We start from the raw sequence: 27,796 nt of genomic DNA on the forward strand, positions 1-27,796 counted from the left end.
TAATGGAACTTTAATAAATCAATTAATACTTTTTACCCCTAAAAATTAAGCAGGTTGTTGGTATACAAGTGTCCTGGCACTGGAATGAGTTCAGCCAGCACCCAGCACTGCAGGAGACAAGGTTCCTGCCCTGGAGGATCTCCTCTTCTGCTGGGAGAGGCAGCAAGTAAACACTAGCACCGAAGTTAGGGCTCTGGAAGAAGTGAGCTCGAGTGCTGTAAAGCTGAGAATGTTAGAAGGGAAAGTTAGGGAGGGTTTCTTGGAGGAGCTGCCTCCTTTGTAAGGTTGTGTGGGAGCTGCTCAAATGGCAGGAGGGAGCTGCTTGTGCCCACGTTTGAGAAATGTAAGAAAATATGGCAAAACTAAGGTAGAGGACTGCGATTTAGGGTTTAAAGAAGGGAAGGCTGAGACAGGAAACCTGGTGGGGGCCACACAGGGAGGGGCCTTGTTTGTCCTATCCAGTGGTTGGATGTTTATCCTAATGGCTGTCAGAGGCACTCAAGGATGCTGAGGTGGACTTTTGATTTAGAAGCTTGCTCTGACTTCCACCTGGAGGGCAAGTTGATTGGGAGGAGGGCGAATTGTAATCTGAGATATCAAAGAGACAAATGGGGACTAGTTAGAAGGACCGGGGGACAGCAAGCTTGGGTGACAATTTATAGGAGCACCCTTCTGTGAGACACAACACAGCAGGAGTGGATTGGGGTCTGGGGTCAGGGAGAAGATCTCGCTTCATCCTTAATGCTTTAAGAGGGTCCTGTGGGGCATCCAAACATGTGTCTAGATAACTCTGGGTTCCAGGTGCATATCTGGGCTCTATGGGGGAGTGTTTGAAGGCATGGGAGAAACTAAGGTAACCCACAAAGAAGATCTAGAAAATCCTACCCCTAAAAGATGTTTTTTAAATGGGCACATTTGAGTGTGTTTATAAGCTGATGCAAAGTAGCCGGCACACAGGGAAGGTGTGAAGATACAGGAGAGGAAATAAACTACTGGTTTATTTTATTTTTTATTTTTTTTTAAAATTTTTTTTCAACGTTTATTTATTTTTGCGACAGAGAGAGACAGAGCATGAACGGGGGAGGGGCAGAGAGAGAGGGAGACACAGAATCAGAAACAGGCTCCAGGCTCTGAGCCATCAGCCCAGAGCCCGACGCGGGGCTCGAACTCTCGGACCGCGAGATCGTGACCTGGCTGAAGTCGGACGCTTAACCGACTACGCCACCCAGGCGCCCCCTGGTTTATTTTTTTAAAAAATCTGGACACTCGGGGGCGCCTGGGTGGCTCAGTCGGTTAAGCGTCCGACTTCGACTCAGGACATGATCTCACGGTTCGTGAGTTCGGGCCCCGCATCGGGCTCTGTGCTGACAGCTCGGGGCCTAGATCCTGCTTCAGATTCTGTGTCTCCCTCTCTCTCTGGCCCTTCCCCTCTCAAGCTCGCTCGCTCTCTCTCTCTCTCTCTCAAAATAAATAAACATTAATTTTTTTTTTTTTTTTTTTTAAATCTGAACACTTGTCATGTGCCTGGCCCTTTTCTAGCTTCTGGGTTTCATGTCATCTGTTATCTCTTCTGCAGGGACATCTCAATTTGTCCTCTGGTGAAGAGAAGTGAGATTATTGTCTGCATCTCATTCAGGTTTAGGAACTGTTCTGTTCCTCTGGAGCGACTTGACTTAACCAAAGTAATAACTTAGAAATCAGAAGAAATTACAGTTGGAAGGGATCTCAAAGTCAAGGCCATTGTACTTAATCTTGCCTCATACTTCATTCACAGTGAGTGTATGAAAAATGTATCACACAGACCCTTCTCTTCAGAATCCCTTCACTGAACCTGTGTTTTCTCTTGCATCCCGTGGGTCCAGACTATACATTTTGTCCTCCTAGGTCTGTTTCTTTATTCTCACCAGCTTGTAACCAGTTGTTGCTGCCACTGAGCTCAGTTTCTCTCTCCATTCATCTGCCTACTGGGCTTCCGTGATCTTCTAAAATGAAAACGTGTCCTTAAAATAATGCTCATAATGGCTCACCGGCACAGGATCAGCGTGCATTGGCTGCACAGCTTGTGTCCTACACAGAAGCATGGAATCTGAGCCGTGCTCTACTAAAGCCCCAAGGGGCTGGTTGACCTTGGGGAAGGGATGCTTTTTCTAATCTATCTGATTTAGGTACGTTTTTCTAACCTGTAGAGGCACTCTTACTGTGCCCCTGGTAGCCCTGGTCCTCTTTATCTATGAGATAAAAGCCATCGGCTTTTTATCCCAGGCTGATTTGGGCCAACCTCTCCATTTTAATTTCCTTCTCCTCCCCCTTGCACCCTGGCCTTTAGATGTCCCCACCTGCAATATTTTCTGTGGCCGGCAGGTGCCAGGCTCGGACGTCTTTGCACTTCCCATGCAGACTTTATGTGGTCATTCTCCTCTTTCTAGATTCAACTTCAGCGTTGCCTTGAAGCCATCACTTAGATAAAACTTTTTGTTTTCACAGGAACCTCTTTGCATGTAATTTATGTTTCTGTAAGTCATGTGATTGACTTTTTGAGTTTACATGTGTCCCTCAAGGAGGACTTTAAGAGCAGGATTCATTTTTGTACCTTAGCGCTGAGTAGATATTTTCTAATGATGACAATACATATTTTACAATAATTTTTGTTTTAGGTTGTGACAGAAATAAAGTTTGCAGAAGTCGTGTTCCTGCAATAAGAAGCAAAGATGTGACCTTCCAGTTATGTAAAGCCCTCAAATGCTGTTTAAGTATATCAAACTCTCTGAAGAACCTAGAGTTAAATGGACTAGTTCTGAGAGAGAGAGATTTAACTGTTTTGACAAAGGTAAGCCTTCTCCAGTGTGTCCTGCAAACACTGGGTATTTGCTTTAGAGGGTAAACTGAGCCTGTAAAATTTTTAACTTTTTCTCCCCCTTAAAGGGATTGAATAAATCGGCTACTTTGGTGCACCTGTCTCTTGCAAATTGTCCAATTGGAGATGGAGGTTTAGAGAGTAAGTTTCAATCTTGTTTAAGTCTCCTCCCGTCAGACTGGTCTCATGTTTCCCTGCACGCATGTTAACTGCTGTCTGTACCTTTTCTTGGTGCTGCTCTACCTGGGTTGTCTCTTGTGCCTGTTAAAACCTTGGCCTCATCTCACTTGTACGCCAAAAGTCTGTCATGCTGTATACTCTGAACCAGTTCGACTTAAGATTGTGTTAAGCCACAAGCCACACACATATATACTATTCTGTTTTTTTGTGTTTGTTCACCTTTTTCTTTTCAAGAAATGTTATGGGAAAGGAAATAGCAAGATGTAAAGACAAAAAAAATCATTATCTTTAAATAGCTAAAACTATTCATATGCAGTCATAATTATGTAATGCACTATGTTATGTACTAAAATAGGGAACATGTGCAAAGATCAGCAAACTCAGTGGTGTTGGTAGGAGCGTATCATGGAAATAATCACGGAGAAGGTGATTGTTGATTGGGGTCCTGAAGAATTGGTGTGTGTTCACTGTGTCCAGTAGAGTCTGGGGTGGTAAGGAAGGCTGCATCTTAATTTGAAGGAACTAAGAGTTTGACATCTTCCATCTTATATTGCTCTAGTATATTTCATAGCACCTAATAAAACTCTGGGTTTATAGTTGACATTTAAATTGATTGATAACCGAGTTTGGGTTGTATCACTGGAAATGAAACTAGGAAGAGTCTTAGGCTTTTTAGGTTTCTCTTTCTTATGTCCCAAAAGGTATATAGTACTTTACTGACTAGTTGGGAATAAAGTTTTCAGTGTTTGCAGTATTCATTTTTAGCATCTAAATAGAATTAAACTATTGCTGTAAACTGGAATAACACTTTGTTGCTGACATATTTAAATTTTTTTTTTAACATTTGTTTATTTTTGAGAGATACAGACAGATCATGAACAGGGGAGGGGCAGAGAGAGAGGGAGACACAGAATCCAAAGCAGGCTCCGGGCTCTAGGCTCTGAGCTGTTAGCCCAGAGCCCACATGGGACTCAACTCCACAAACCGTGAGATCACGACCTGAGCTGAAGTCAGATGCTTAACTGACTGAGCCACCCAGGAGTCTCTGTTGCTGACATATTTTAGAATGCACCAACCCATCAGTTGTCTGGGAAGACTGTAGATAGTGAATTTAAGAATACAGCTGTAAACCTCCAATAGGCTCAGGAAAAGCAAAGATGTCAGGATTGACCAGACTGTATAGGCTCTTCATCTTATTGTATGTGTGTTTTTTTTGTTTTTTTTGTTTTTTTTTTTTGTTTTCCCTTTTAGTTATTTGTCAAGGTATAAAGAACTCTATCACTCTTAAGACAGTAAACTTCACGGGCTGTAATCTGACGTGGCAGGGAGCAGATCACATGGCCAAGATCTTAAAGGTGACTTTCCGTTTAAACTTTCATGAAAACGTATTATGTGATTGAAACATTATTATTTTGATTCAAGATGGCAGGGGTTTTGTTTTGTTTTGTTTTTGTCCTTTGATACATGTGCTTGCAGTTTTAGTTTTATTGAAAGAATATGACCAGTTTTCAGTTTGGGATTTGCCATTTAGTGAAGGTAGTTCACTTATTCCTAGAAATAAGAAATTTCATGTATAAATACATCATAAACAATACTGTCATGTATTTTGAGTTACTGAAAATAGCCCATCACCTGTGATAAATAGTTTTTTTAGAATATAGCCACACCCATTTGCTTATATAGTGACTGTGGCTGTTTTCATCCTATCCCAGTGGAGCTGAGTAGTTGCAACAGAAACTGTATGGCCCCCAAAGCTGAAAATTTTACCTTTGGGCCTATACAGAGCAAGTCCATTGACCCAGGATACAGAAAACAGTGAAGAGCATGGATTCTGAAACCAAATAGCCTAGGTTCAAATTCCAACTCTCCAATTTCATAGCTTATGACCATGGACATATTACTTAGCCTCTGTGCTTTGTATTAAACTAACTAATTTGTATAAAATAGTGCCTGGCACATAATAAGCACCATGTAAGTGTTTTGCTGTGATTCCCACTTGTTGCTTTTATAGGTTATTGTTAATAGAAAAACACCAACGATTTTCCATTTTAGAGTGTCACAGGAACTTTGAGTCTTTTGTTGTTCGAGCATGTAGTAAGATTGCTTTCTTTGAAAGTCAGTGTTCCCTGTAACCAAAATTTATCTTATGAATGTAGAGAAATAAATATATCTTTCTGACTATATCTCTGGTTAAAAATCAAACCATCAATTTCCTACAGCATGTCAAACTGCCTTTGCATGTTGCAGGCCACTGAAGTTAGTGTACATACCTTAAAGTAGTAAGCAAGATCCCCTGGGTTAGGGAAAGAAAATATTAGACCCCCTATATTTGTTTTTGTATCATTTAAAAAATACCTTTTAAGTTTATAATGTACACGGAATATATGTACAGAACTTCCTGTGTATAATTTTTCAATCAATAAGATACGTGTTGCAGAAAGTGCACTTGCAGGATGCCCAATCAGGTGTTTGGAGACCACCGGAGGACAGAATGATACAGCCTCAGCAATAACAGAATTTAGAACTAATTCCCTGAGTTGGAGATAAGGAAAATAAAATTTGTAGAATGTAATTGATTGCCAAAGTTTATATAACTGATCAGCGGTCATCCAGTGGCTAGAATCTAACCAATCGCTGGCAAACTAGAATCTGGGTCACTGGACTCCTAAACTCGAATCGACTGTTAAATCTCTTGGGTTGACCGTGACATGCTAAGCCATCTTCAGTAGGCCTCCCCTGTTTCCTTATTCAAACGTCTTCATTTCATCCTCTTAAATCTTTGAAGTATCAGACCATGAGAAGGCACGAAGAAACCTGGGCTGAGAGTCTTCGTTATAGGAGACCTGACCTGGACTGTATGGCTGGTTTGAGGCGTATCACTTTGAATTGCAACACGCTCATTGGTGACCTTGGCGCAGGTGCTTTTGCAGAATCTCTCAGTGATGATTTATGGCTTAGAGGTAAATTCTAAAATGGAAAATAGTGAATTTTTAAATGCTAAATATGCTTAGCTTTTGGCATGATATTGTCATAGGATTTTTTTCAAAGCCTTATTTTTCCAGTACCTTTTACTGTGCTTTACAGCTTTCCTAAGAATTACATATATTTATTCTTCATAGAAAATACAGAGTAACAAGAAAACACAATTACCCATAATCTTAATACCTAGATGCAATCACTGTTCATTTTTGGTATACTTTCAGTGTTTTATTTTTCTACAAATATCCTCGTATACTTCAGAGACTAAAAAAGTGGACTCATAGCGCACTTACTAATTCATGCTCTTGTAATTAATGATGTATCCTGTGGTACTCCATTTATATTGACATGCAATAGTGTAATCATTCTTTGCAAATAGATGTAGACACTTGTGCTTTTCCCTGTAGGAAACAATGTGTGGTGAAAACTTTGTTCATACATCTGTGCATCCACTGGTATTACTTATGTAGATTAAGTTACTAAAAGTGGAATGACCTCATAAGATGACATTTTTAAGACATTTATTGCATGTTGCCAAATCACCATTCAGAAATTCTCTGCTGACTTATAACCCACCTTAACAGTGTCCGTGAGGCCTCTACCCTCACAAGCACTGGCTTGTGTCACTTTTAAAAACTATAAGACAAACAAAAGTTAGTAGCCCTCCCTCTTTTATGCAAGTAGGGTTACTCCAGATTTTATAACTTTTCTCATTTCATATAGTATGAGCTACTTAATGAGTCACTAAATTTCTATCTACCACACCATTTTTAGTGACTGTTCAGAGTTCCATTGCATGAATATGCCATAGTACACTCAGCTTACTCATTCTTGCTAGATATAGGAGCTCTTTGCAGTTTTTCACGTAAAAACAGTACTCTGATACATACCCTTGCCTACATCTATTATTGGTTAAATTCTTAGGGAGTTGTTGGGTCAAAAGGGCATGCACATCCTAAAGGTTTTGTTTATATGATCTTGACCTAATCTGGTAGAACAATCATATTATATTGTTTTAATTTGTATTCAGTGTATATAGTAGTGACAATTAACTATTGTTAGTAATTTAGCTAGTTGATTAATTGTATCCTCTGTCCATTCTATAGTAAGAGTTTGTAAGGGTTGCTTCATATCATTTCCATATATCTGGCTCACTTCTTTGTACCCTGGGGTTTTAAAAGCCTCCAGTTACTTTAATGTAATGGTTACACTTTTAGAAAAGGGCTCATATGATAGTTTCCTCCTATGTAATGTTTTGTATGCCTGTGCTTTTGTGATGATCCCTTTGGTTTAAATGAACTACTAGTGTTTCTGATCACTTGTTCTGTTCTTTGACCTTTTAAAGAGGGTGTTCTTGACTATCATTCTTTGTTGATAAGTTCTTAGCATATGTTCCCTATTCACACATTGTTTGGATTTGTTATTGTTTACATCCTCTTGAGACATCTTTCTTTGTCTTTTTTGTTCTAAAACTAACACTTATTACAAATCTTCTATTTGGCTTTTTTCTTTCAACTCATTTCAAGAGTGATTTGGAGCTCAAGATATATCAAAAGTGCAGTTTCTGAGCTCCACCGAGTTTTTGTATATGAGGTCCCCACTGCCACCAGCATTCTTGCTGATTATGAACTGGGATTCCTTTTGTGATGTTTTTCACTCATAGACTGTATCCAGTCATTCTTCAACTATGTAATCGTAAAGTATGTTGGGTGATATGTTGGTACTATGGGCAGGATAATTGAGGCACATCCAAGAATTTTTTGTTGGATTTTGTATTATGTGTGTGTATACTTTTCTGTTTTTCTTTTTTCCACGTCCAAGATTAAAACCCTGCCATGATTAGGCTTGTACCAAAATCTTACACGCAGGAATACATGACAGTTGACTGTGTGTTAAATCTGTGTAGAGTTGGCAAGTGACCTTTTGTCTTTCATCAAAAGCGCTTGACCTGCAGCAATGTGGCCTCACCAATGAAGGAGCAAAGGCTTTACTAAAGGCCCTGGAAACCAATAGAACTCTGGTCATTCTGGATATAAGAAAAAATCCGCTTGTTGGTATGTCGCATCTTCTTTAATCGATTAACGAATGGCAAAACAAAGAATTTGTTCATGTATTGACAGTGTTTAAAATTTAATGTGTTTACTTTCCTAATCTTACACTGTTTTGAATGTTGTACTTCCCTTGTGTTTTTAGCAGATAATTTACTAATTAAAGTGAATTGATACTTGTAAATTGCTCTTGGCCGCCACTCTGTATAGACTTGAATCTAGATAATGGAACTGCTTCCACCAAGAGAGCTATTTCCTCCTTGTGGAACCTTTGCATTCTTGGAAAGAGCATTTCACTCATTTCTAAGTTACCGAGTAATTTTTGAATCCTTTCTGTGTTCCAGACACAGGTTTTAGGCACTAGGAATGTGGCAGTGAATCGGATATTCAAAAGTCTTGTCCTCCTTCCAGTGGAAGGGTTCAGGTAGAAATGAGTAGACAGATAAGTAGTGTACTTTTAGATAGCAGGAAGTACAAAAACACCTTAAGGTGAAGACATTGAATGGGGCAGTAGGGCTGTATTAGATTTGTCAGGGGACAGCTTCGCTGGAGAAATGACATTTGAGGGGACACCCAAGTGAAAAGTGGTAAGCCATGGGAGACCTGGAGAAAGCACGTTCCAGAACCAGGAGGCTATGTGTGCAGGTACATAGGTGGCAGGGTGGGTACAGTATTAAGGAAAAGTGCAGAGGCCGCCATAGCCAGAACACTGAGTGAAGGAGAGCATGGTATGCAGTGAGGTCATGTTGGTGGCCAGGGGCATGATCTTGTAAGGTCTTGGAAAGCCCCAGTAAGGACATGAATTACTCTGTGTGAGCAGAGGGTTTTGAGGTGGGAAAGGCTTGATCTGAATAGCGTTTCAGTAAGATGACCCTGGTGTAGAGAATAGACTTGAGAATGGGCGTGGGGGATAAAGAAGGGAAATGGGGAGACCAGTCAGGAGACTGTCACTCCAGTCGGGAGTCCAAATCAGGGCTGTTTCTGGCTTAGCTTGGGGTGGAAGGTTGGAGCTGGTGAGCGGTTGAATTCAGGTTGTGTTTTGAGGGTGTAGCTAATAAGACTTATGGATAGATCAGATATGGGGTATGAAAGAGATAGTAATAAGCAAGTCCTAGACGATTATGTGTGCAACTGGTTGGTACCACTCACTGAGAAAAGGGGGGCTGAGGAGAGGGGCAGCTTTGAGAGACTCAGGACTTTGGTTTGATGGATTAGGCACCTGTTAGGTATCTAAGCATCTGGACAGTGCCCCCAGACTCTTTGCTTTATAGCCAAAGCTATCAAAGACACTTTAGACAAAGTGTCTAGATTTTATCTCGGCTGCTGCCAAAATAGAAGTCATCGGGGACCATATGGGAGGAGGCATACTCTCATCTTAGGTTTTTGAGGAAGAAATTAGAATACTCAAAGGGGGAAATAGGTAAGTAACTGCATAATGTGGGTCTTATACTTAATTTTATGTGAAGAGCAGTAATTAGTTGGCTTTTGTTTTTAAATGGGCATAACCTCTCATTGGGAAGCAGTTACTATAATTTCAATTTTATTTCACTTTAGATCATTCTGTGATGAAAGCAGTTATTAAAAAAGTTCTCCAGAATGGAAGGAGCGCCAAGTCAGAGGTAACACGTAGTTCTCTAGGAAGAATTTTTCGTTAATTGCATGTTTTTCTTTTTTTTTCCCTAATAAAACTATCAAGGCATTTTTCTGCCATCTTAAACCAAATAAGTCAAATCAAATGGCCTTCTGTTTTTGAAAAAAATGTGTGATTCTTTAATATACGGTCTCAGAAATGCAGATAGCAAACCTTTTATTAACTTAAAATATCTGAATTTCCAGTTGAGATCAAACCTCATAAATTACCTGTAACTGAAATGCGTATGTATTATTTCTCTTCCAGTACCAGTGGATCACTTCTCCATCAGTGAAGGAACCATTCAAAACTGCTAGACAGAAAAAGAGAACTATAGTTCTGGGAAGTGGTCGAAAAGGGAAAGCTACTATTAGAATCGGTAACTCTTTCTAGCCTGGCTTTTTAGCACCTACTAGAGCTTACACCCCTTATGTGTTCCAGGGTGCTAAAACTGAAATCTCTTCTCATTATACGACATCAGGGGTAACAGCCAATATTGACGATGTGCAGATTAGAAAGACTGTAAATGTTCTATACAGATTATGCGAATTTATAGAATGTAGAAATAATTTTTAAAAAGAGATAATAATGTTTCCATTTTTTTAGTTAAGCAACGTTATGTTTCATACAAAATTCATTATTTTGAATATATTTCTTTGTTAAGATTTTCGTTTTCTCCTTCTGTTGTCTGTTAACATAATTCCATGTGGCTTAAGTATAATTTGCCACTTTTCTATTTTCACTTCATTTTAATTTTATTTTAAGTGTTTATTTATTTTTGAGAGAGAGTGCACGCATGTGATCTGGGGAGGGGCAGAGAGAGGGGGACAGAGGATCTGAAGTAGGTTCTGCATTGTCAGCACAGAGCTGCTGGGCTCAAATTCATGAACCCTGAGACCATGACCTGAGCCGAAGTCGAACACGTAATCCACTGAGCCACCTATGCACCCCCTTTCACTTCATTTTAAACTAAATTTAAATTCTGTATGGTTCATAGTTATACTTTTTAATGTATTCACAAGGTTTCACTGAGTTGATTTGTCCATTTTTTTAATTACTGAAAAATTTGGGGTGCGTAGCTGGCTCAGTCAGTAGAGCATACGACTCTTGATATCAGGGTCATGAATTCAAGCTTCACATTGGGTATGGAACCTACTTAAAAAATAAATAAATTAGTGAAAAATATTGTAAACATTTTCATAAGTGTAACTGCTTTTTTTACCACTAAAAGATACATGTTTTTGATTCTCCATTAATCAACTTGTTTGATCAACAAAATATTAAATAGGAGTTAAGAGTGTTTATTAAATCAAAAGAAAGCTTACAGTTATCTACCAATTTTTATTTTAAAATAGTGATATTTTGGTAGTTAATGTATACAAAAAAGTTGAGATCTGTGATATCACACTATGTATTATTATTAAAAGTTTACGTCGTGTGTAAAACATTTATACAAGTGTCTAAGTTGGGGGACGCCTGGGTGGCTCACTTGGTTAAGTGTCCGGCTCTTGGTTTTGGCTCAGGTCATGATCTCATGGTTGTGGGATCCAGCCCTGCATCTCACTCTGCTGAGCATGGAGCCTGCTTAAGATTCTTTTTCTCTCTCTCCATCTGCCCCTTCTCTGCTGGTGCACGCTGTCTCTCACTCACTCTCTCTCTCTCTCTCTCTCTCTCTCTGTCAAAAGAAAAAAGTGTCTAAGTCGGTATTTTGATATAATATTAGAAGTAGAGCTATCTATAGGAAAAAGAAGTATATCTATATGTTATATTCAGATTCCTGTAACTTTAGTACCTGGAGGTATATAACAGGACTTTGTGGAATGAGAATAAAAATTTAAAAATTTTTTCTTAGCATGATTAAACAAAGTGGAAATGTGACTGAAGTTTACAAGCTCACTGAGCTGTTTTAAGAGTAATTTTATTTCTTGGGCTTTTTTCTGTATTTGCCTCAGTTATATGGAGACATAGAGGTAAGCCAAATCAGCGTCTGGCTATATAGTTAGATCCAGGTGAGTATAGGGGTTAAATAATTGTGTGAGTTATGTCATATTCATATTGTAATTGTGTGTGCAGAAAGAAGATAGGAACTCTTATGGGATTTTTTTTTTAATCTCCTAACAAGATAAGCGTAGATTCTTTTGGTTTTACTTAAAAATGACATTTGCATTAGTTTCTGAAAGTAAGGGGAAAGTTGTATACATACAAACCACATACATGATGAACACTATTTGCTTGAGAGTAATTAAGTTAGACAACAAAACATAGCACATGGTGAATGGAGCTTCTGTGTATTTTAAGAGGCACGTAAATGTATCCAGAGAAAACATACAGGGGTCATGTGGTGATTACCAGTAAGCTATACTCTATGAAATATTTGCTCTGTATTACCCCTTACACTTTATTTCACATACTTTCCTGATGCTGCTAAAGTGAAACAGACTTGAAGAACGAATAGAACCAACCTATATTACTTGTTTTCAGTAACATAGAAAAAAATAAATCTTTAAATGTAGGTCAATTTTAATATATGGCTTATTCTAAATAAAGTATATTAGCATGTAGGTCTAGTTTTGTTACCAGACATTTCATAAGGATACTTGACTCTTCAGTATTGAAATATAGGCTAAGTCTCCATATCTTGCTCTTCTATCCAGTGGTTTATTTCTTTTGTTTTCTATATGAAAATAAATGAGTAATGAGGGTCAGCAGACTTAAAGAGGGTAACATTGACTCATCTGCCTGTTACAAGCTTTCAGTCCTGTTACTTTTATCATTTTCACACAGAAAAATCAATCTTAAATTGAAATTTTGTTCTAATTCAGATCCCGTTTGGCAGGAGTCACGGATCTATCAGTGTTTCTCTACCTTGGAGACTCAGATATACCAAAGCTATTCTGAGATTCAGCAAACTGAATGTTTCTGCATGATACAAGAAATGTATCATGCATGTTTCATTCTTTGGGATATATTTTTTATTTACTTTTGCATGTTTTGTACATTTCACATACTTATATTTTAGTTAAAATGGTAACTTGTTACTGGAGAGGACTTGTATTTTTAAAGGTTACCAGTCTTTTTACAAAATCTTGTTCTTAATGGCTTTTGCATCATTGTCAGTTGCCTGTTTTATTCTTTTAAAAGTGTGAACATGTGATGATTGCTCTGTTGCCCTTTAGTGCATCTTGATTTTTTCTTTTAATGCTTCTGCAAACATAGGATTGGGTACAAAGAAACCTGTAAGTAACGGAAGAAAACACTCCCTTGGTAAAGACAATTATGCTCCTGAACCTCTGCCTCCTGGTGTGTCTGGTTTCCTGCCGTGGCGCACAGCAGAACGTGCAAAAAGGAGCAGGTAGGGCATCTTTAGTCCCTGTCTGTAGTCATTCACCATTCTTCATTTTGGAGCTTCTATTATGTGGGAGGTCTCTGGTGGTTTCTGTAGAGGAAGAACGATAACTCACACTTCTGCCTAATGAGTCCTTTAAGGAAGAAAAGCAAAAACAAAAAAATTATAATTGGGAGTTTCAAGTTATTTCTTAAGTGTCACAACAAAGGTAACCCTGTGGGAATCCAGCGGAGATAAAATTATCTTCACTTGGGCAGGTGATAAAGGTTTCATTAAAGGCAGTTGTGACTGAGCCAGTCCCTACAGTGCAAGAGTAGGAGCTTGGATTTATAGGAATAGGGAAAAAAGACATTTTAGGCATGGAGAATAGTTTAGTGCAGAATGGATGATGGGGAGTATGAATTAGACTTAATCTAACTCAGTCAACCGGCTTAACTCCAGTGAATCAGATTTAGCGAACAAACTAGATATAACTAGTTTTAGCTGATTACTTACCTGGGGATAACTGTGCAGAATGATTTTTTGTCCTAGAAGTATAAAAGTCTCTACACGGGGGCACCTGGGTGGCTCAGTCAGTTGAGTGTCCGACTTCGGCTCAAGTCATGATCTCGCGGTCTGTGAGTTCGAGCCCCACGTCGGGCTCTGTGCTGACAGCTCGGAGCCTGTTTCAGATTCTGTGTCTCCCTCTCTCTCTGCCCCTCCCCCGCTCATGCTCTGTCTCTCTCTCTCTGTCAAAAATAAATTAACATTAAAAAAATTTTTTTTATAAAGTCTCTTTACACGATTAAACTAATTTTAGGCTTGCTGAGTAAATAGTAAATCTATAGGCCTTGCTATAGATTATTTTCAAGTAACTTAACCTGGTAGTAGTCAAGAAATTGAGGATGAGCAATTGCTTAAGAAAACGAAGAGTTGATTTTCAATAAGGCTTGAAGTAGGTGCTGTGTAAATTAACCGTGCAGTAGCTCATGTTAAGTTGGTGAATATAATCTCCGCTGGGCAAGTGACTGCTGTACATTTTCATAAACGGTGATGTGAATTATTGTCGTGTAAACTATAGTTCTGAGTCCCCAGTCTTGCACTTTAGTTTTATAACTTTGTGGTTTCATATCTTCTTCTCATGATACTTAGTCATCTCGAGTCCATTCTGATCACAAGGAGTTGTCAACTGGAGAATGATTATCAGTTAAAGAAGTTAGATTGGAAATCTCAACCATCCTGAACATAGGAAGTGGAGACACCTCTTAGCGGTTCAGAGAGTTACCACAAGGCAGTCTGCTAAATTCTGTTCAATTTTCTCCATAGTGGAGCCTCCCAGGTCCTTATTTTGAACTTACTCATGTTTATACACAATTCGTATGTATTCTTAGTAGTATTATTGTACATAATACAAGTTTTGTTAACTGAGGTTAACTGGTGATGTATTCACATCAAAGTATAACTGAACTTGTTGGTATCTCTTCAGGGGTTTTCCGTTAATCAAAACTCGTGACGTGTATAATCATTTGCAGGTATGTAGTTCTCATGTTTACAGTATGTAGAAGGTTGAAGTGGGAAAGGTGGGAGGACATTCTCTTTGCTTTTCAAACTAAACAGGAACGCCTGGGTGACTCAGTCGGTTGAGCGTCCAACTCTTGATTTCGGGTCAGGTCACGATCCCAGGGTCGTGGGATCCGAGCTGAGTGTGGAGCCTACTTGAGATTCTGTCTCTCTCTCTCTCCCTCTCCCTTCCCCTCCCTCCCTCCCTCGGCCTCTCTCCCCTGTCTCTCTCTCTCTCTCTCTCTCTCTCTCAAAAAATAAAAAAATAAACTGAACAGAACCTTACAGGGAACATCTCCCTCCTTGAAATAAATCCATTTGAAACTTGTCAGGGCGCTCTTCCAGTGACACTGTGTAGTTGTGTGGACATGGCACATGCTGGGGCCCTTGTGGTTTCATCTGTAAACAGAGAAGCCATTTCTCCAGTTCACGAGTCACCTGTTACCCAGTGAAACAAATTTGACATTCCTGACCCCACATGTGGGGTTACCATTTTCAGGAATGTCCTTCTGTTTTCAAGAAATGTTGTTTGGGGGCTGTATGTAGAAGTTCCGGATCCTGAAGGCAAAATAAAGAGGCCAGTCCCAACGCTTCCGCTCTCTCAGAGCACTTCTCCCTCTCCCACCCACACCACACCCATCCCCTGTCCCACTGTCTCCTGGTCTTAAAACCAGCCGATCCCCGCAGAGCGTCAGGTTCTCCTTCCCCTTGTCCTGGGAGACTGCGTAGTTGCTCTGAATAAGGTAACACCGTTGTGACTGAGAGAAGAGCGCCCTGGGTGTGAGCCCTGCCCCCCGCATGCCCAGAGGAAGGGGCACACACCTCTTCCTACTGTGGGGATTTTCCTGCCCTGTGGGGTTTGCTACCTGTGGTCGTAATGGGACCCTAGTGTTGTGCCTTCTGTGCAGTTACGGAATCCCAGTGCACCTCTTTGTAATCTGTAGACTCTTTAGGGGGTGTGACCAGGTCATTTTTCTAATGTTTGGAAACATCATACTCAACTGCATTCCAGTGGCAGTGAAATTTTGCAGGAGAACTACATTACTCTTACCCTGGTTTTGGCTTGAGGTGGCTTAAGGATGATAAAGTGAAGTTTTTGATGGGTCAGTTTTAGTTGTGTATGTGTAAGTGATTTATTTTTTAAAATTCTCATGTTTAGCATTCACTAGATATGTTGACCTTCAAATTATTCTTCTAATTCTTTATCAGTCCCCCTACTGATGGGTTTTCCTCCAAAACTACATTTTGTTTTAGACTTTTTGTGCCTAATGGTGGAAAATAAATTTCTTGCCTGCAGTATAAAGTTGATCTGAGAAGAATGTTTACCCTGGCTCCTCACTTGGCTTATGTGAAAGAAATTTTATAAAATAATATGGGTGATTTCAAATATTAATCTTAACAACAGAATTCTGTACAGTAACAGCAGAAATAAGTTACTGTTATTTTGTCATTGCTTGTTTTTGACTAAGGAGCAGTGGAAGACATTTATAAATAATGATACCTCAGATCACTTTTGTTAAATGTTCTGTAATATCACTCTCTGGCTTTTGTTATCTCTTCTACAACCCTGTCTCCTTTCTCTAAGCAATCGAATTTTCCTGTGACTGTGACAGTAGAGAGTCCTTCTTCCTCAGAAATTGAAGAGGTCGAAGATTCTTCTGAAAGTGTTCAAGAAGAGCCTGAGAAAACCAGTTTAAAGCAAGAAGCATTACAGGTACAATGTTATCACTTTAGAGATACACAGATTATTTTTTAAACTGTGGTGGTTATCTGGCGGAAGCCTGATTACAGCACTGGCTAAGCTCACACATGGATTCTGTCTTCCCCTCAGTGGTTCCTTAGCTTAGACCGGGGCGAAAGGTAGACGTTTGAATTCTAAGAAATGAAAATCAAAACATGTCATCAGTAATACGTATTTTCCTTTCCTTAGAACCGTAGACTATTAGATGTAGAGAGAACCTTAATGATCGTCAGATAAACTCAAGGAAACAGACTTCTGAATGAATGTAGTCAGCTGATTTGGTATTCTTATTTTACAGATCAGGAAATTGGAGGTCCTCGCCGAACTCTTCTTTTTCTAAGAGGAAAATATGACCTCATTTTTAATAAAAAAAAAAAAAAGTTGAAAAAACGATTTGGATGTTGACAGTCTCCCTTCCCAAATTAGAAAAACTCAAGAAGCTATATTGTATTGCCTAATAAACCTGACCTCTAACGTCATTTGATATTTCTGTTTGGACAAAAAAGAAAAATTGATTTTTATAGCAAATTAGCTCCTCAAAATACCATAGTTATTGTATTTCAACTTCAATGCAGAGCTGACATTTGTAGTAAATAAGGGAAACACCGTTTGGGAGGGACCTTGTCTTTTTTTGTGCTATAAAGTCCACATTTAATTTTTAAAAATGATTTAGTATGGTTTTCTTTTACTGTCAAACTTGACAGATTTAAAACTAGTTATCTCATTATTGTAGGACTGTGGAAATTACTATTTGATTTTTTTTTTCTTTTTTTTTTTAAATTTTTTTTTCAACGTTTATTTATTTTTGGGACAGAGAGAGACAGAGCATGAACGGGGGAGGGGCAGAGAGAGAGGGAGACACAGAATCGGAAACAGGCTCCAGGCTCTGAGCCATCAGCCATCAGCCCAGAGCCTGACGCGGGGCTCGAACCCACGGACCGCGAGATCGTGACCTGGCTGAAGTCGGACGCTTAACCGACTGCGCCACCCAGGCGCCCCTATTTGATTTTTTTTAAAAAAGAAATCCAGATTTTTCTTTTCTTAATTAAAATTAATGACAATAATGGAGAGAAATTAAGATAAGTACTTGGAAAATGATGAAGTGTTAGAGTGGGAGGAATGTGTAGTTGATGTAGAATTATCCACTTCAGGGTGCCTGGGTGGCTCAGTCGGTTAAGCGTCCGTCCAACTCTTGATTTGGGCTCAGGTCTTGATTTGGACTCAGGTCATGATCTTGTGGTTTGTGAGATCAGGTTCCCCATCAGGATCTGTGCTGACAGGGCGGAGCCTGCTTGAGATTCTCCCTTCCCATCCCTGCTCCACTCACTTGCACACTCGTACATGGGTGCACACATTCTCTCTCTAAATAAACTTAAAACAATTACCCCTTTCATCTTATAAATGAGCAATTTTGTAGCGATTAAGTACTTTGTTACTAAGTTGCAGAGTGGCAACTAGACCCTGGACTATCTAATTTGCATTCATGGTCATTTTAGATAGGGGTTCCTTTCCTGCATGGAGAGACTAGGGAGATTGTACTTGCAAAAGGGACTCTAGGCATTGGGGAAGACCAAGAGAGTTAGGAACTGTAACTAGGGAACAGCTGATTCAAGATGTGTTGAGGATCCTTTTGGCTCTTCTCCATTTTGACAAGACACAAAAAATGATGGGGGGGCACCTGGGTGGCTCAGTCCGTTAAGCATCCGACTTCGGCTCAGGTCATAATCTCACAGTTTGTGGGTTTGAGCCCTGCATCGGGTTGTGTGCTGACAGCTCAGAGCCTGGAGCCTGCTTCGGATCCCATGTCTCCCTCTCTCTCTGACCGTCCCCCGTTCATGCTCTCTCTGTCTCAAAAATAAATAAAAACTAAAAAGTTAGAAAAAATGATGGTATTAAAATTTTTAAGACCGTATCCGCAACAATTAAGAGATTTCAACATTTTTTGCAAAGACAGAAGACAAGTAGAAGAGTGTGAAGCCAGAAACTAGAGGAAAACCACAACCTGGAATATGCACAGAGATGTGCTGCAGCTGAGGGGGAACCTGTCCCCCAGGCAGAGGGTGTGCATGTGGGAGAGAGGGTGTCCCCCAGGTGTGCATGTGGGAGAGAGGGTGACATTAGTTAGAAATGTGAGTGAAATGAGGAGAGCATGTGGAAAGTTCATAGTTGGGAGAGTGAACTCCCGATCCCACCTTCATTCTCCTAAAATGAGACAATTTTACTTTAAAAAGAACTGGGAGAACTGGGGCTCCTAGTATGTAGTTTTGCCTCTTCACACCTAAGAGAAGCCAGTCCATCACGAGCTTCCAGGGAGCCTTCCTCTCCCTTAAGAGTTAAGAGTTAAATTATGTGTGGGGCGCCTGGGTGGCTTGGTCGGTTAATTGTCCAACTATTGATTTCGACTCAGGTCGTGATCCCACAGTTCAGGAAATTGAGCCCCACAGCAAGCTCTGTGCTGGCAGTGCGGAGCCTGCTTGGGATTCTCTCTCTCCCTCTGTCTCAGCCCCTCCTGTATTTGTGTGCTCACACACCAGTTCACACTCTCTCAAAATAAATAAATAAACATTAAAAAAATAAATTATGTGTATTCGTAAAGCAATAAAATTTAACGAGCCAGAGCCCCTGGCAGCAGTGTGGATGCATTTTTAAAAACAGTATTGACTGGAGGACTGTATATATTGTGAATTCAGGAGGTGGCACAACCAGAGCGTATTTTTAGTGATGCGTGCATGTAAGGGATGCGGGTGGTCTTTAACTCTGGGAGGAGGGAAGGAGCTTGTTATGGCAAAAGGATATGGGGATTTTTGAGATGCTGACAAGCTGTTATACAGGCTTGAGTGCTAGTTACGTAAGTAAGTGTTCTCTTTATTTGTGACACTGACAGTTTTATTCTTTGCACTTTTTAGTATGATATCACATTTTACAATTAAAACCTCCTTAAAGGGGCGCCTGACTGGCTCAGTCGGTGGAGCATGTGACCCTTCACCTCAGGGTTGTGAGTTCGAGCCCCACATTGGGTGTAGAGATTACTTAAAAAAAAAAAAATAAATAAAACCTGCTTAAAGAAGGGTTGCCTCGGGGCGCCTAGGTGGCTCAGTCAGTTATGCATCCAACACTTGATTTTGGCTCAGGTCATGATCTCAAGGTTTATGAATCCAAGCTCCACACCGGGTTCTGTGCTGACAGTGCAGAGCCTGCTTGGCATTCTCTTTCTCCCTCTCTCTGCCCCTCTCCCATTCCTGTCCTTGCTTTATCTCTCTCAAAATAAATAAATAAACTTTAAAAAAAAAAAAAAGAAAGAAAGAAAGAAAGAAAGCAAGCTTGCCTCTTGGGGGCAGGATGTGTGAGTGAGAGGAGACTTTGATTTTAAGTCCACTGCTGTTTGTATTCACATATATTCATTAGCATTATGTATGTGTTAACTCATGTAATCCTCATTAAGAACTCTGTGACGTGGGAACCTGTCTTCATTTTATAGATAAGGAAATTGAGACTTAGAGTTACTAGCTTGTCAAAGGTTATAGAGCCAAGGGGTAGGGTCAGGTTTTAGCCACAGAGATTCTGAATGGTTTTGGGTTTTTTTTGTTTGTTCATTTGTTGTTGTTTTTTGTTTGTTTTTGTTTTTAGAGAGAGCACATGTGGACTTGAGCAGGGGAGGGACAGAGAGAGAGAAAGAGAATCCCAAGCAGGCTCCATGCCAGATCGGAGCCCAATTTGGGGCTCGATCTCATGACCGTGTGATCATGACCTGAGCCAAAATCGAGAGTCAGACGCCTAACCAGCTGAGCCACCTCGTAATCTAAAAGAGAAATTTGATTACTAATTATAAGCAAAGCAGTACATACTGAGGGAGATGGCAAGTTTTCACCTATCCAATTAGAGAAAAACCTTCTGCCTTTTGCACACGTATATCTTGGAGTGGCACGGGTTTTCCTTATTCAGCAATTACTTATTGTGTGCTTTGTGCTAGACACGTGTGCTGGGATAAAACACCCCTGCCCCTAAATTTCTTGCACTTTAAAGTGAAGAAGCAAGCCACCAGTTACAGTAGAAGTTAGTATACCAGGTGACACATTGCTGAAAGCAGTCTAAAATGTTAGGAATCTTTTGGAAAGTAGTTTGGAAATCAGTATAGCAGAACCTTAAAAGTGTTCATTTGCTTTGATCTCAAACTCATTCTTATTGATTTATTGCAAGAAAATTATTCTTACATGTAAGGAAAAGGCTTCATGCCTAAAAGTAGGTATTTTGTTTTATAATATTGAAAAGTTGGAAAGAATTTAAATGTAAAGGAATGATTACATGAACCGAGAAACTTGCTCAGTGGAATATTTTGTAGACCATTAAAAAAATCAAGGTTATGAATCCCCTGATTATATAAAAATGATTGATTCAATGTTAAATGGAAAAAAAAAGTTGAACATAAAATTATTAATACAGTATGATGGGAGCTTTGTTCCAGAAAAAATCAGACGAGCCAATGAATAGAAGGGGAAGGAGAGCAGATGAAGGAAAATTTCTCCAAAACCTGGTTATTAGTCTTATTTAAGTAACAGAATGTCAAGCAATTTTACTTTCTAATTTTTTGGTTCCATATTTTTTTTAAGGAGCATGAATTCCTTTGTAAGAGGAAGGTACACTTTTTCATGAAAATTTAACATTATGTCCTAATTCCCTCCACTAGGGGGAGAAACTATTTCATGTAATTACATGATATACTCTATATTTAGAGCTAGCTGAGAAGGGAGTATTTCAGTCTACTTTCTCTAACTGTGGCGCTAGTTTCTTGTTTGCTTATTTGTTTAGAATTTCTGTGAAATAAGTTTTAAATATTAAAACCATTATATAAGTAAGTGGAGGAATTCTGCAATGTTTTTCCTTCATCCCTATTAAAGAATTTGAAGTTCGGCTATTTTTTATTTTTTAAACCTATGTTCTGAATATAAAAATGTATGTTCATTGAGCAAATTTTTTTAAATGATGAAAAATTTATTGAAGAAAATAAAAGCCATCTCTGCAAGTACACCCATCTAATCTACCCTTTTGTCTTAAAAAGGTATCAAAAATAGGGGTGCCTGGGTGGCTCAGTCGGTTGAGCATCCAACTCTTGATTTTGGCTCGGGTCATGATCTCACGGTCCGTCGGTTGGAGCCCCGCACTGGGCTGTCTGCTGTTAGCACAGAGCCCACCTCAGATCCTCTGTCTCCCTCGCTCTCTGCCCCTCTCCCCCCAAAAATAAATAAACATTTAAAATAAATAAGTAAATAAATAAATAAATAAAGCTGAAATCAAGATGTCAGTCATACATCAGATAGACCCCAGTCACTTTTAATTAGCCACCTGATTAGGTCACATCCACCAAAAGTAATCTCTTAATATCAATTAAAGATCAACCGATTTGAGCAACCTTAATTCCATTTGCAAAATCACTTTGCTGCAGCACCTAGGTTAGCATTTGATTGACTAACTGGGAGGATTGTGTAGTTCAGCAGGTAGGAAGCTGAGGGGCATAGAATTCTGCCAACCATAAGTAGTGTCCCTCAATGCAAGGACCTGACTGTTTTGTTCCTGGAAACCAAAAGGGAGTTTACCAAGTGCGTTCTATCTTATTGACACTAGCGAATGGGAAGATCACCACCTCTCTGAACAGGCATGGCACCCAGCCTCCTCAATTCATAACGTGGCTCTATAGCATAATTAGTGACGTGATCTTAGGTGTCCTACTCTACTTGTCTCTGTCTCAGTGTTTTCAAAGTGTTTACTTTTTTTTAAATTTTTTTAAATGTTTATTTATTTTTGAGAGAGAGACAGAGGATGAGTGGGGGAGGAGCAGAGTGAGAGGGAGACAGGAATCTGAAGCAGGCTTCAGGCTCCATGCTGTCAGCAGAGAGCCCAACGTGAGGCTCGAACTCACAAACCGTGAGATCATGACCTGTGCTGAAGTCAGACGCTTAACTGACTGAGCCACCCAGGTGTCCCCAAAGTGTTTACTTTTTTAAAAATGCATTTGAATCTGCCATTACATAATTCAGGTGGGTTAGCCATGTTACTGAGGTTTTCTCTTATAAAGGAACCCATAAATAAAAGTAGAATTTTCCCTTTCTTCACCTTAGCTTTTTATATATGACTTACTACAGTATACACATATGCCTTTTATGGTGAACTGCCACAGATTTATTTTGGAAAGCGTGGGACTCAAAGTCTTTTTTAATGATTATTATTTTGAGAGAGAGAGCGAGTCGAGTAGAGGCAGAGAGAGAGGGAGAGAGAATCCCGAGCAGGCACCACACTGTCAGCACAGCACAGCCCAGCACGGGGCTCCATCTCATGAACCGTGAGATCATGACCTGAGCCGAAATCAAGAGTTGGACACTTGTGCCCCTCAAGTAAATTTTTAATAGCTAATTTGATATATTTTGGTAATTAATTTCACTAGCATGGGATGATATCATAAGTAATAGACTATAATCCTAAAGTCTTGAGTTCACTTCTGGCTCTGTGCCTAAATCCTTGTTGAGATCTATAACTGGAAAGGCTTTTGGATCTCATACTCTGAATCGTTTATAATATTTACTCTATTTCTTCTCACTAGGAAAAACTGGAGGGGTGCCTAAAGCAGTTAAAGGAGGAAAGAGTAATAAGACTGAAGGCCGATAAACGCGTCAGTGAGGTAAACAAGTTTTTTCTCATACTTTTGAGAGTGTTTTTGTTTTATTTTGATTGGATTTTAAGCCATGCACATGCAGTTTTTAAACTTTAAAACTGTAATATGTTGCAAACTGTTGTACCCTATGAATCTTTGTATTATATTTAGTGGTTATATGATCTCTATTCCAGAAAACATGTTTTTAAAATGGAAAAATCTTAGGGTTTGTTTGTTTTTCTTTTTTTTTTTTTTTTTTGGTGCGTGTGTACTTTTATGTGACCTTAGCTTATTTTCTGCTCCTGATGCTTCAATTAAAGCACTTATGCTTATACTGTATTTACAGTAACATAGAAGACATGATGAGACTTTACTATCAGTGAATTAGAAAAGTGAATAATTTAAATAAGTATAACATATTGGAAAACTGCTAAGAATGCAATGAAAGATAAAAATATATATTCTGAGAATTACATTAGCCTAATGTTCATGGAAGCAGGGCATAAGCTAAAAAGTTGTATGTAAATATATTTTATTATCATAAGGTGAGTTTAGGGAGGAATTTTTGCAAGTGCATACGTTGGATTGAAAGACATTTACTCATTCAGTAAATGTTGAGCACCTGTAAAGGTAAAAGGCGAATCATGAACAAAAGGGCCTTTCTGAGAAATACTAGAGTTAGGCTCATACATGGTTTTAGATGAATAGATATTGAGGGGGCGGGGATGTCCAAAGGAGGAAACATCGTCAAGAAGCCAAGGAGAATATTGGTCATTGTACAGTTAATAAGTTGGGTATGATGTAGGACTTTTAAACCTAGGCATTTAATATCTTTCCCAGTAAAGTTAATCCTTAACGTCCAGCAAAGTTGGAATATGCTTTGCTCAAGTCAGACTATATTTCACTTTCTAATTTAAAGGGAACCATTAAGCAGCTAATTTTCTAATGTAAAATGAGGGTCTGTTATGAATGTAACCAGTTAGAAGTGATCTTTTCAAAGATCATTAATAAAACAGAACTTTGGTTTATTTATATACCATCTAAGTGTTATATAGGAAACTTCATTGGATGTCTCTGGACTTTATTATCTGATGTGGTCTCTGTCTTTACTGGTGGAAAGTTAGGTTAATGGCAAATTAATTATGTTTGAAGTGTTTAACTCTTTTCTTTTGATGACAGTGAGAGAAAATCATGTCAGACATTTTCATTCTTCTTTTATAGCTGGAACATGAAAATGCCCAGTTAAGAAATATAAATTGCTCTTTGTCTGAAGCCCTTCATGCACAGTCATTGACAAACATGATCCTGGATGACGAAGGTGTTTTGGGCAGCATTGAGAATTCTTTTCAGAAGTTCCATGCTTTCTTGGATCTCCTTAAAGATGCTGGGTTAGTTCATTTCTTTCGCATCATTCTCTTTGCAGCTGTAACAGTGGTTTGCTGAAGAACGTGAGCCATTTTCATTGCTTCTATAGTTTTACTTAGGGTGTAACTATAATATAGAGGGTTGTTGTTGTTGTTGTTGTTGTTTTAATGAGGAATTACATGTTAAAAGAAGTGCAAAATAGTAAACTTGCTTCGGTAGAGGAGAAAGCCCAGTATGAAGGAGTAACCTATAAATAATTTGTAAGTATTGTCTTGGGTAAAGACTAAATTGAAGGTAATTTAACTTGAAAATATTCCAGAATGCATTGAAATTTCCCTCCATGTTATTCATTTTCCTTGTAAAATACGTTTGAATTAAAGCAATTTTTGTCCTACATATAATAATTATCATTAATCCGCAGGGTGGATATAGATCAGTCATTTTCAACCAGGAACGATTTTGCTAAAAGAAGTTGTTGAAAGAGAGAATTGGAGATTGAAATTGATGGAGTGATGTTTTGTAGGTGAAGGGGTTGGTGTCGGGAAGGAAGGAAAAAACACGTGTTTGGAGGAGAGATGGTAAAGAAGTGGGGGAGAGGTGAGGGGCGATGCACTAGGTGCATGCTAGAAGCTGAAGCGTTGCAGTGGAGCAGTAAATCAGGTGGTGGGCCAGACGTTGGGGGAAGAAGGAGTGCTTCAAGGATTGCATGATCTATTGTGGTCCCAGAGCATGAGTCTGGAAGGGCTGAGAATTTGGGAGAGAATAGGGGCTTGTATGTGGAGTAGGATATTGGCTTTTAAGATTTTAGAAGTATTTCATGAGTGGGGCGCCTGGGTGGCTCAGTTGGTTAAGCATCCGCCTTTGGCTCAGGTCATGATCTCACAAGTCATGAGTTCCAGCCTCCCATCAGAGCCTGCTTGAGATCCTCTACCTCTCTTCTCTCTCACTGCTCCTCCCCAGCTTGCACCTCTCTCTCTTTCAAAAATAAATTGAAGGAGAGAGATACACAGCATGAGCAGGGGAGGGGCAGAGAGAGAGTGGAAGACACAGAATCCAAAGCAGGCTCCAGGCTCTGAGCTGTCAGCACAGACTTTGACATGGGGCTCGAAGTCACAAACTGCGAGATCATGACCTGAGCTGAAGTTGGATGCTCTACTGACTGAGCCACCCGGGCACCCTGAAAAAAAATTTTTAAGAAGTATTTCATGATTCTAGGTATGGGGAAATCTAAGCTGCTCATACACAGTTATAACAATCTTTGTTTTTTTCTCCTTTCCTCCTTTTGTCCAGGCTTGGTCAGCTTGCCACAATGGCTGGTATAGATCAGTCAGATTTTCATTTGCTGGGTCGTCCCCAGATGAATTCTACTATTAGTAGCCTGCCTAGAGAAGAAAAGAAGGCACTTGAAGATGAAAAAGCAGAATCAAAGCAGAACTCCATAGGACAGATGCAGAACATCCAAGTGAGTGGACGGAACAGAATTTAATGATCCGAAGAGTGATGAGCAAAAGGGAATTAAAGAGTCAGAGAGAAAATGATGACAATCTGTCTCTAATAATTCACACGCTTGGGAGCCTCTTTGGGGTCCTTTCCCAATCTGAAATTAGTAAGTTTGTGCCCATTTCATAATATCATATAGTTGTAAATGAGAAAATTGGGAGGCCTTTTGAAAATTTATGATGTAAAGCAAACTATTCTCAGTGAAGAAAGAAATGAAACATTAGAGAAAATATTCCAAATTTTAAATTGTGTAAATGTCTATTCTATTCATATTTCATCTAGGTTTCTATTTGTATGCAGTCAGCTTACAATGAAGGAACTCTAATGAAGGTACAAGTACTGATACAGATAATTTTCCTAAATAAGTAATCCAGACATAACTAATAGACTAGGTATTAGAGTTAACCTCCCAGTTATGGGAACGAGAGAGGGGAACCCGTCTGCTTTCCCTCTGGCCTTCCCTTCCCTTTATCTCCCATATCGGCCAACCTCAGACAGTCTTGGGACCTGATAACTTGAGAACGTAGTCTTATCACAGATTGAATACTGCTTACATGTTCCTGGAGGATAGAGAAGAAATTAATTTTCTTAGGGATTAAGGCTTTATTATTTTTTTTAATGTTTGTTTATTTTTGAGACAGAGACAGACAGACAGTACGAGTCGGGGAGGAGCAGAGAGAGAGGGAGATACAGAATCCGAAGCAGACTCCAGGCTCAGCTGTCAGCACAGAGCCCGACGCCAGGCTTGAACCCACGAACCGTGAGATCATGACCTGAGCTGAAGTCGGACACTTAACCAGCTGAGCCACCCAGGCTCCCCTATTATTTTTAATGAGGGAAAGGGAAGTGGGTAATAATTACCCCAAACCACGAAGTCTGAAAATGTAGTAGATGTTGCCTTGGATATAGCTAAGTTAAGTTAGGAATCACCTGGCGTGATACAATTAGAAAAAAAACGGATCTAAAATCTTCTAATTAATCAATTGACTATCTTAATAAGATCACAGAGTAACATTAAAGTCACGGACTCTACTTTTTAATGGTTGGCTTTTTCATCACTGAATTTTTGTTTTGTCTTCTTTTGTTTTCCCTCCAGTTTCAGAAAATTACAAGTGATGCCAGAATTCCTTTGCCTCTCGACTCCTTCCATGTCCCTGTCTCCACGCAGGAGCCCTTAGAAACTTTGAGAGACAACCTGGGAGCCCCAGTCAGTGAGCAGTGGCAGGAGTCTTTCAAAGAATTCATTGCTAGAACATGTTCTCCGTCAGCAGATGTGATATCTGGCACTGGAAGCCAAAGAAAAGACGACGAATTATCTAGAAATAGCAGATCTTCTTCAGAGAAATTGACCAAAACAGGTGAATATACCAACAAACACTCTGCTAAAAAACAGTCCAGAAACGACCTGCATTCCTGCTCTGACTCACCTGTAAATCAGAAAAGTCACAGAATTGGGCAGAATGGTTCTTTGGTTAACGAACCAATTAAAAGTGAGTCTTTGAAAAACCCCATTTCTGTCAAGAAAGAAAGTAAAATCGTGACTCTTTCATCGAGGAGAGCTAAAAGTAAACTCAATCTGTTAGAACACTCTGAAAGTGATACTCTTGGATCTGATTTTGAAATTCAAGAAAGCATCCATACTGTATCACACCTGACATAGGTCTAAATCTTTTGAAATTATGTTTTGCGTCCTAATTTTAATAAATTTCTTATATTTTCATTGTGGCATATGGTGTCTTAAAATATAGTACTGGAAGACATTAGACAAAGATTCATCTAGTCTTTTTATTGTAATGAAACTTTTGGTGTATGTTTTTGACATTCTACACCGTTCATTCACCAGGTATGTCCTGAGGGCCTAACATGTGCTATACCATCCTGGGTGCTGTTGCTTTCAGCAGTGAATAAAACAAAACCTGTACCTTCATGGAACTAATATTCTGTGGAGGGAGGAAAAAATAAATGAAGCAG

The 27,796-nt window shown here is 39.4% G+C and overlaps 1 protein-coding gene across 4 annotated transcripts in view; it reads left to right on the plus strand.

Annotated features, from left to right (window-relative positions):
• Positions 1-27,545, plus strand: part of CEP78 (centrosomal protein 78) — a 28,890-nt gene extending 1,345 nt beyond the window's left edge. Inside the window, exons 2-17 of one of the 4 annotated variants that reach the window (XM_043565732.1) lie at positions 2,655-2,827; positions 2,923-2,995; positions 4,286-4,389; positions 5,820-5,994; positions 7,954-8,067; positions 9,616-9,680; positions 9,959-10,070; positions 11,644-11,661; positions 12,908-13,043; positions 14,503-14,548; positions 16,162-16,290; positions 22,910-22,987; positions 24,182-24,348; positions 25,616-25,787; positions 26,108-26,155; positions 26,922-27,545. In XM_043565732.1, the coding sequence (XP_043421667.1) occupies positions 2,655-2,827; positions 2,923-2,995; positions 4,286-4,389; positions 5,820-5,994; positions 7,954-8,067; positions 9,616-9,680; positions 9,959-10,070; positions 11,644-11,661; positions 12,908-13,043; positions 14,503-14,548; positions 16,162-16,290; positions 22,910-22,987; positions 24,182-24,348; positions 25,616-25,787; positions 26,108-26,155; positions 26,922-27,485 (2,174 nt within the window). In that variant the 3' untranslated portion in view covers positions 27,486-27,545. The remainder of the gene's footprint in view (positions 1-2,654; positions 2,828-2,922; positions 2,996-4,285; positions 4,390-5,819; positions 5,995-7,953; positions 8,068-9,615; positions 9,681-9,958; positions 10,071-11,643; positions 11,662-12,907; positions 13,044-14,502; positions 14,549-16,161; positions 16,291-22,909; positions 22,988-24,181; positions 24,349-25,615; positions 25,788-26,107; positions 26,156-26,921) is intronic. The other 3 variants (XM_043565733.1, XM_043565734.1, XM_043565735.1) reach the window with 3 other exon arrangements.
• The last annotated feature ends 251 nt before the right edge of the window (positions 27,546-27,796 follow it).

This window comes from Prionailurus bengalensis, chromosome D4 (assembly GCF_016509475.1).
Source record: "Prionailurus bengalensis isolate Pbe53 chromosome D4, Fcat_Pben_1.1_paternal_pri, whole genome shotgun sequence".
In the NCBI taxonomy this organism is placed as follows: domain Eukaryota; kingdom Metazoa; phylum Chordata; class Mammalia; order Carnivora; family Felidae; genus Prionailurus; species Prionailurus bengalensis.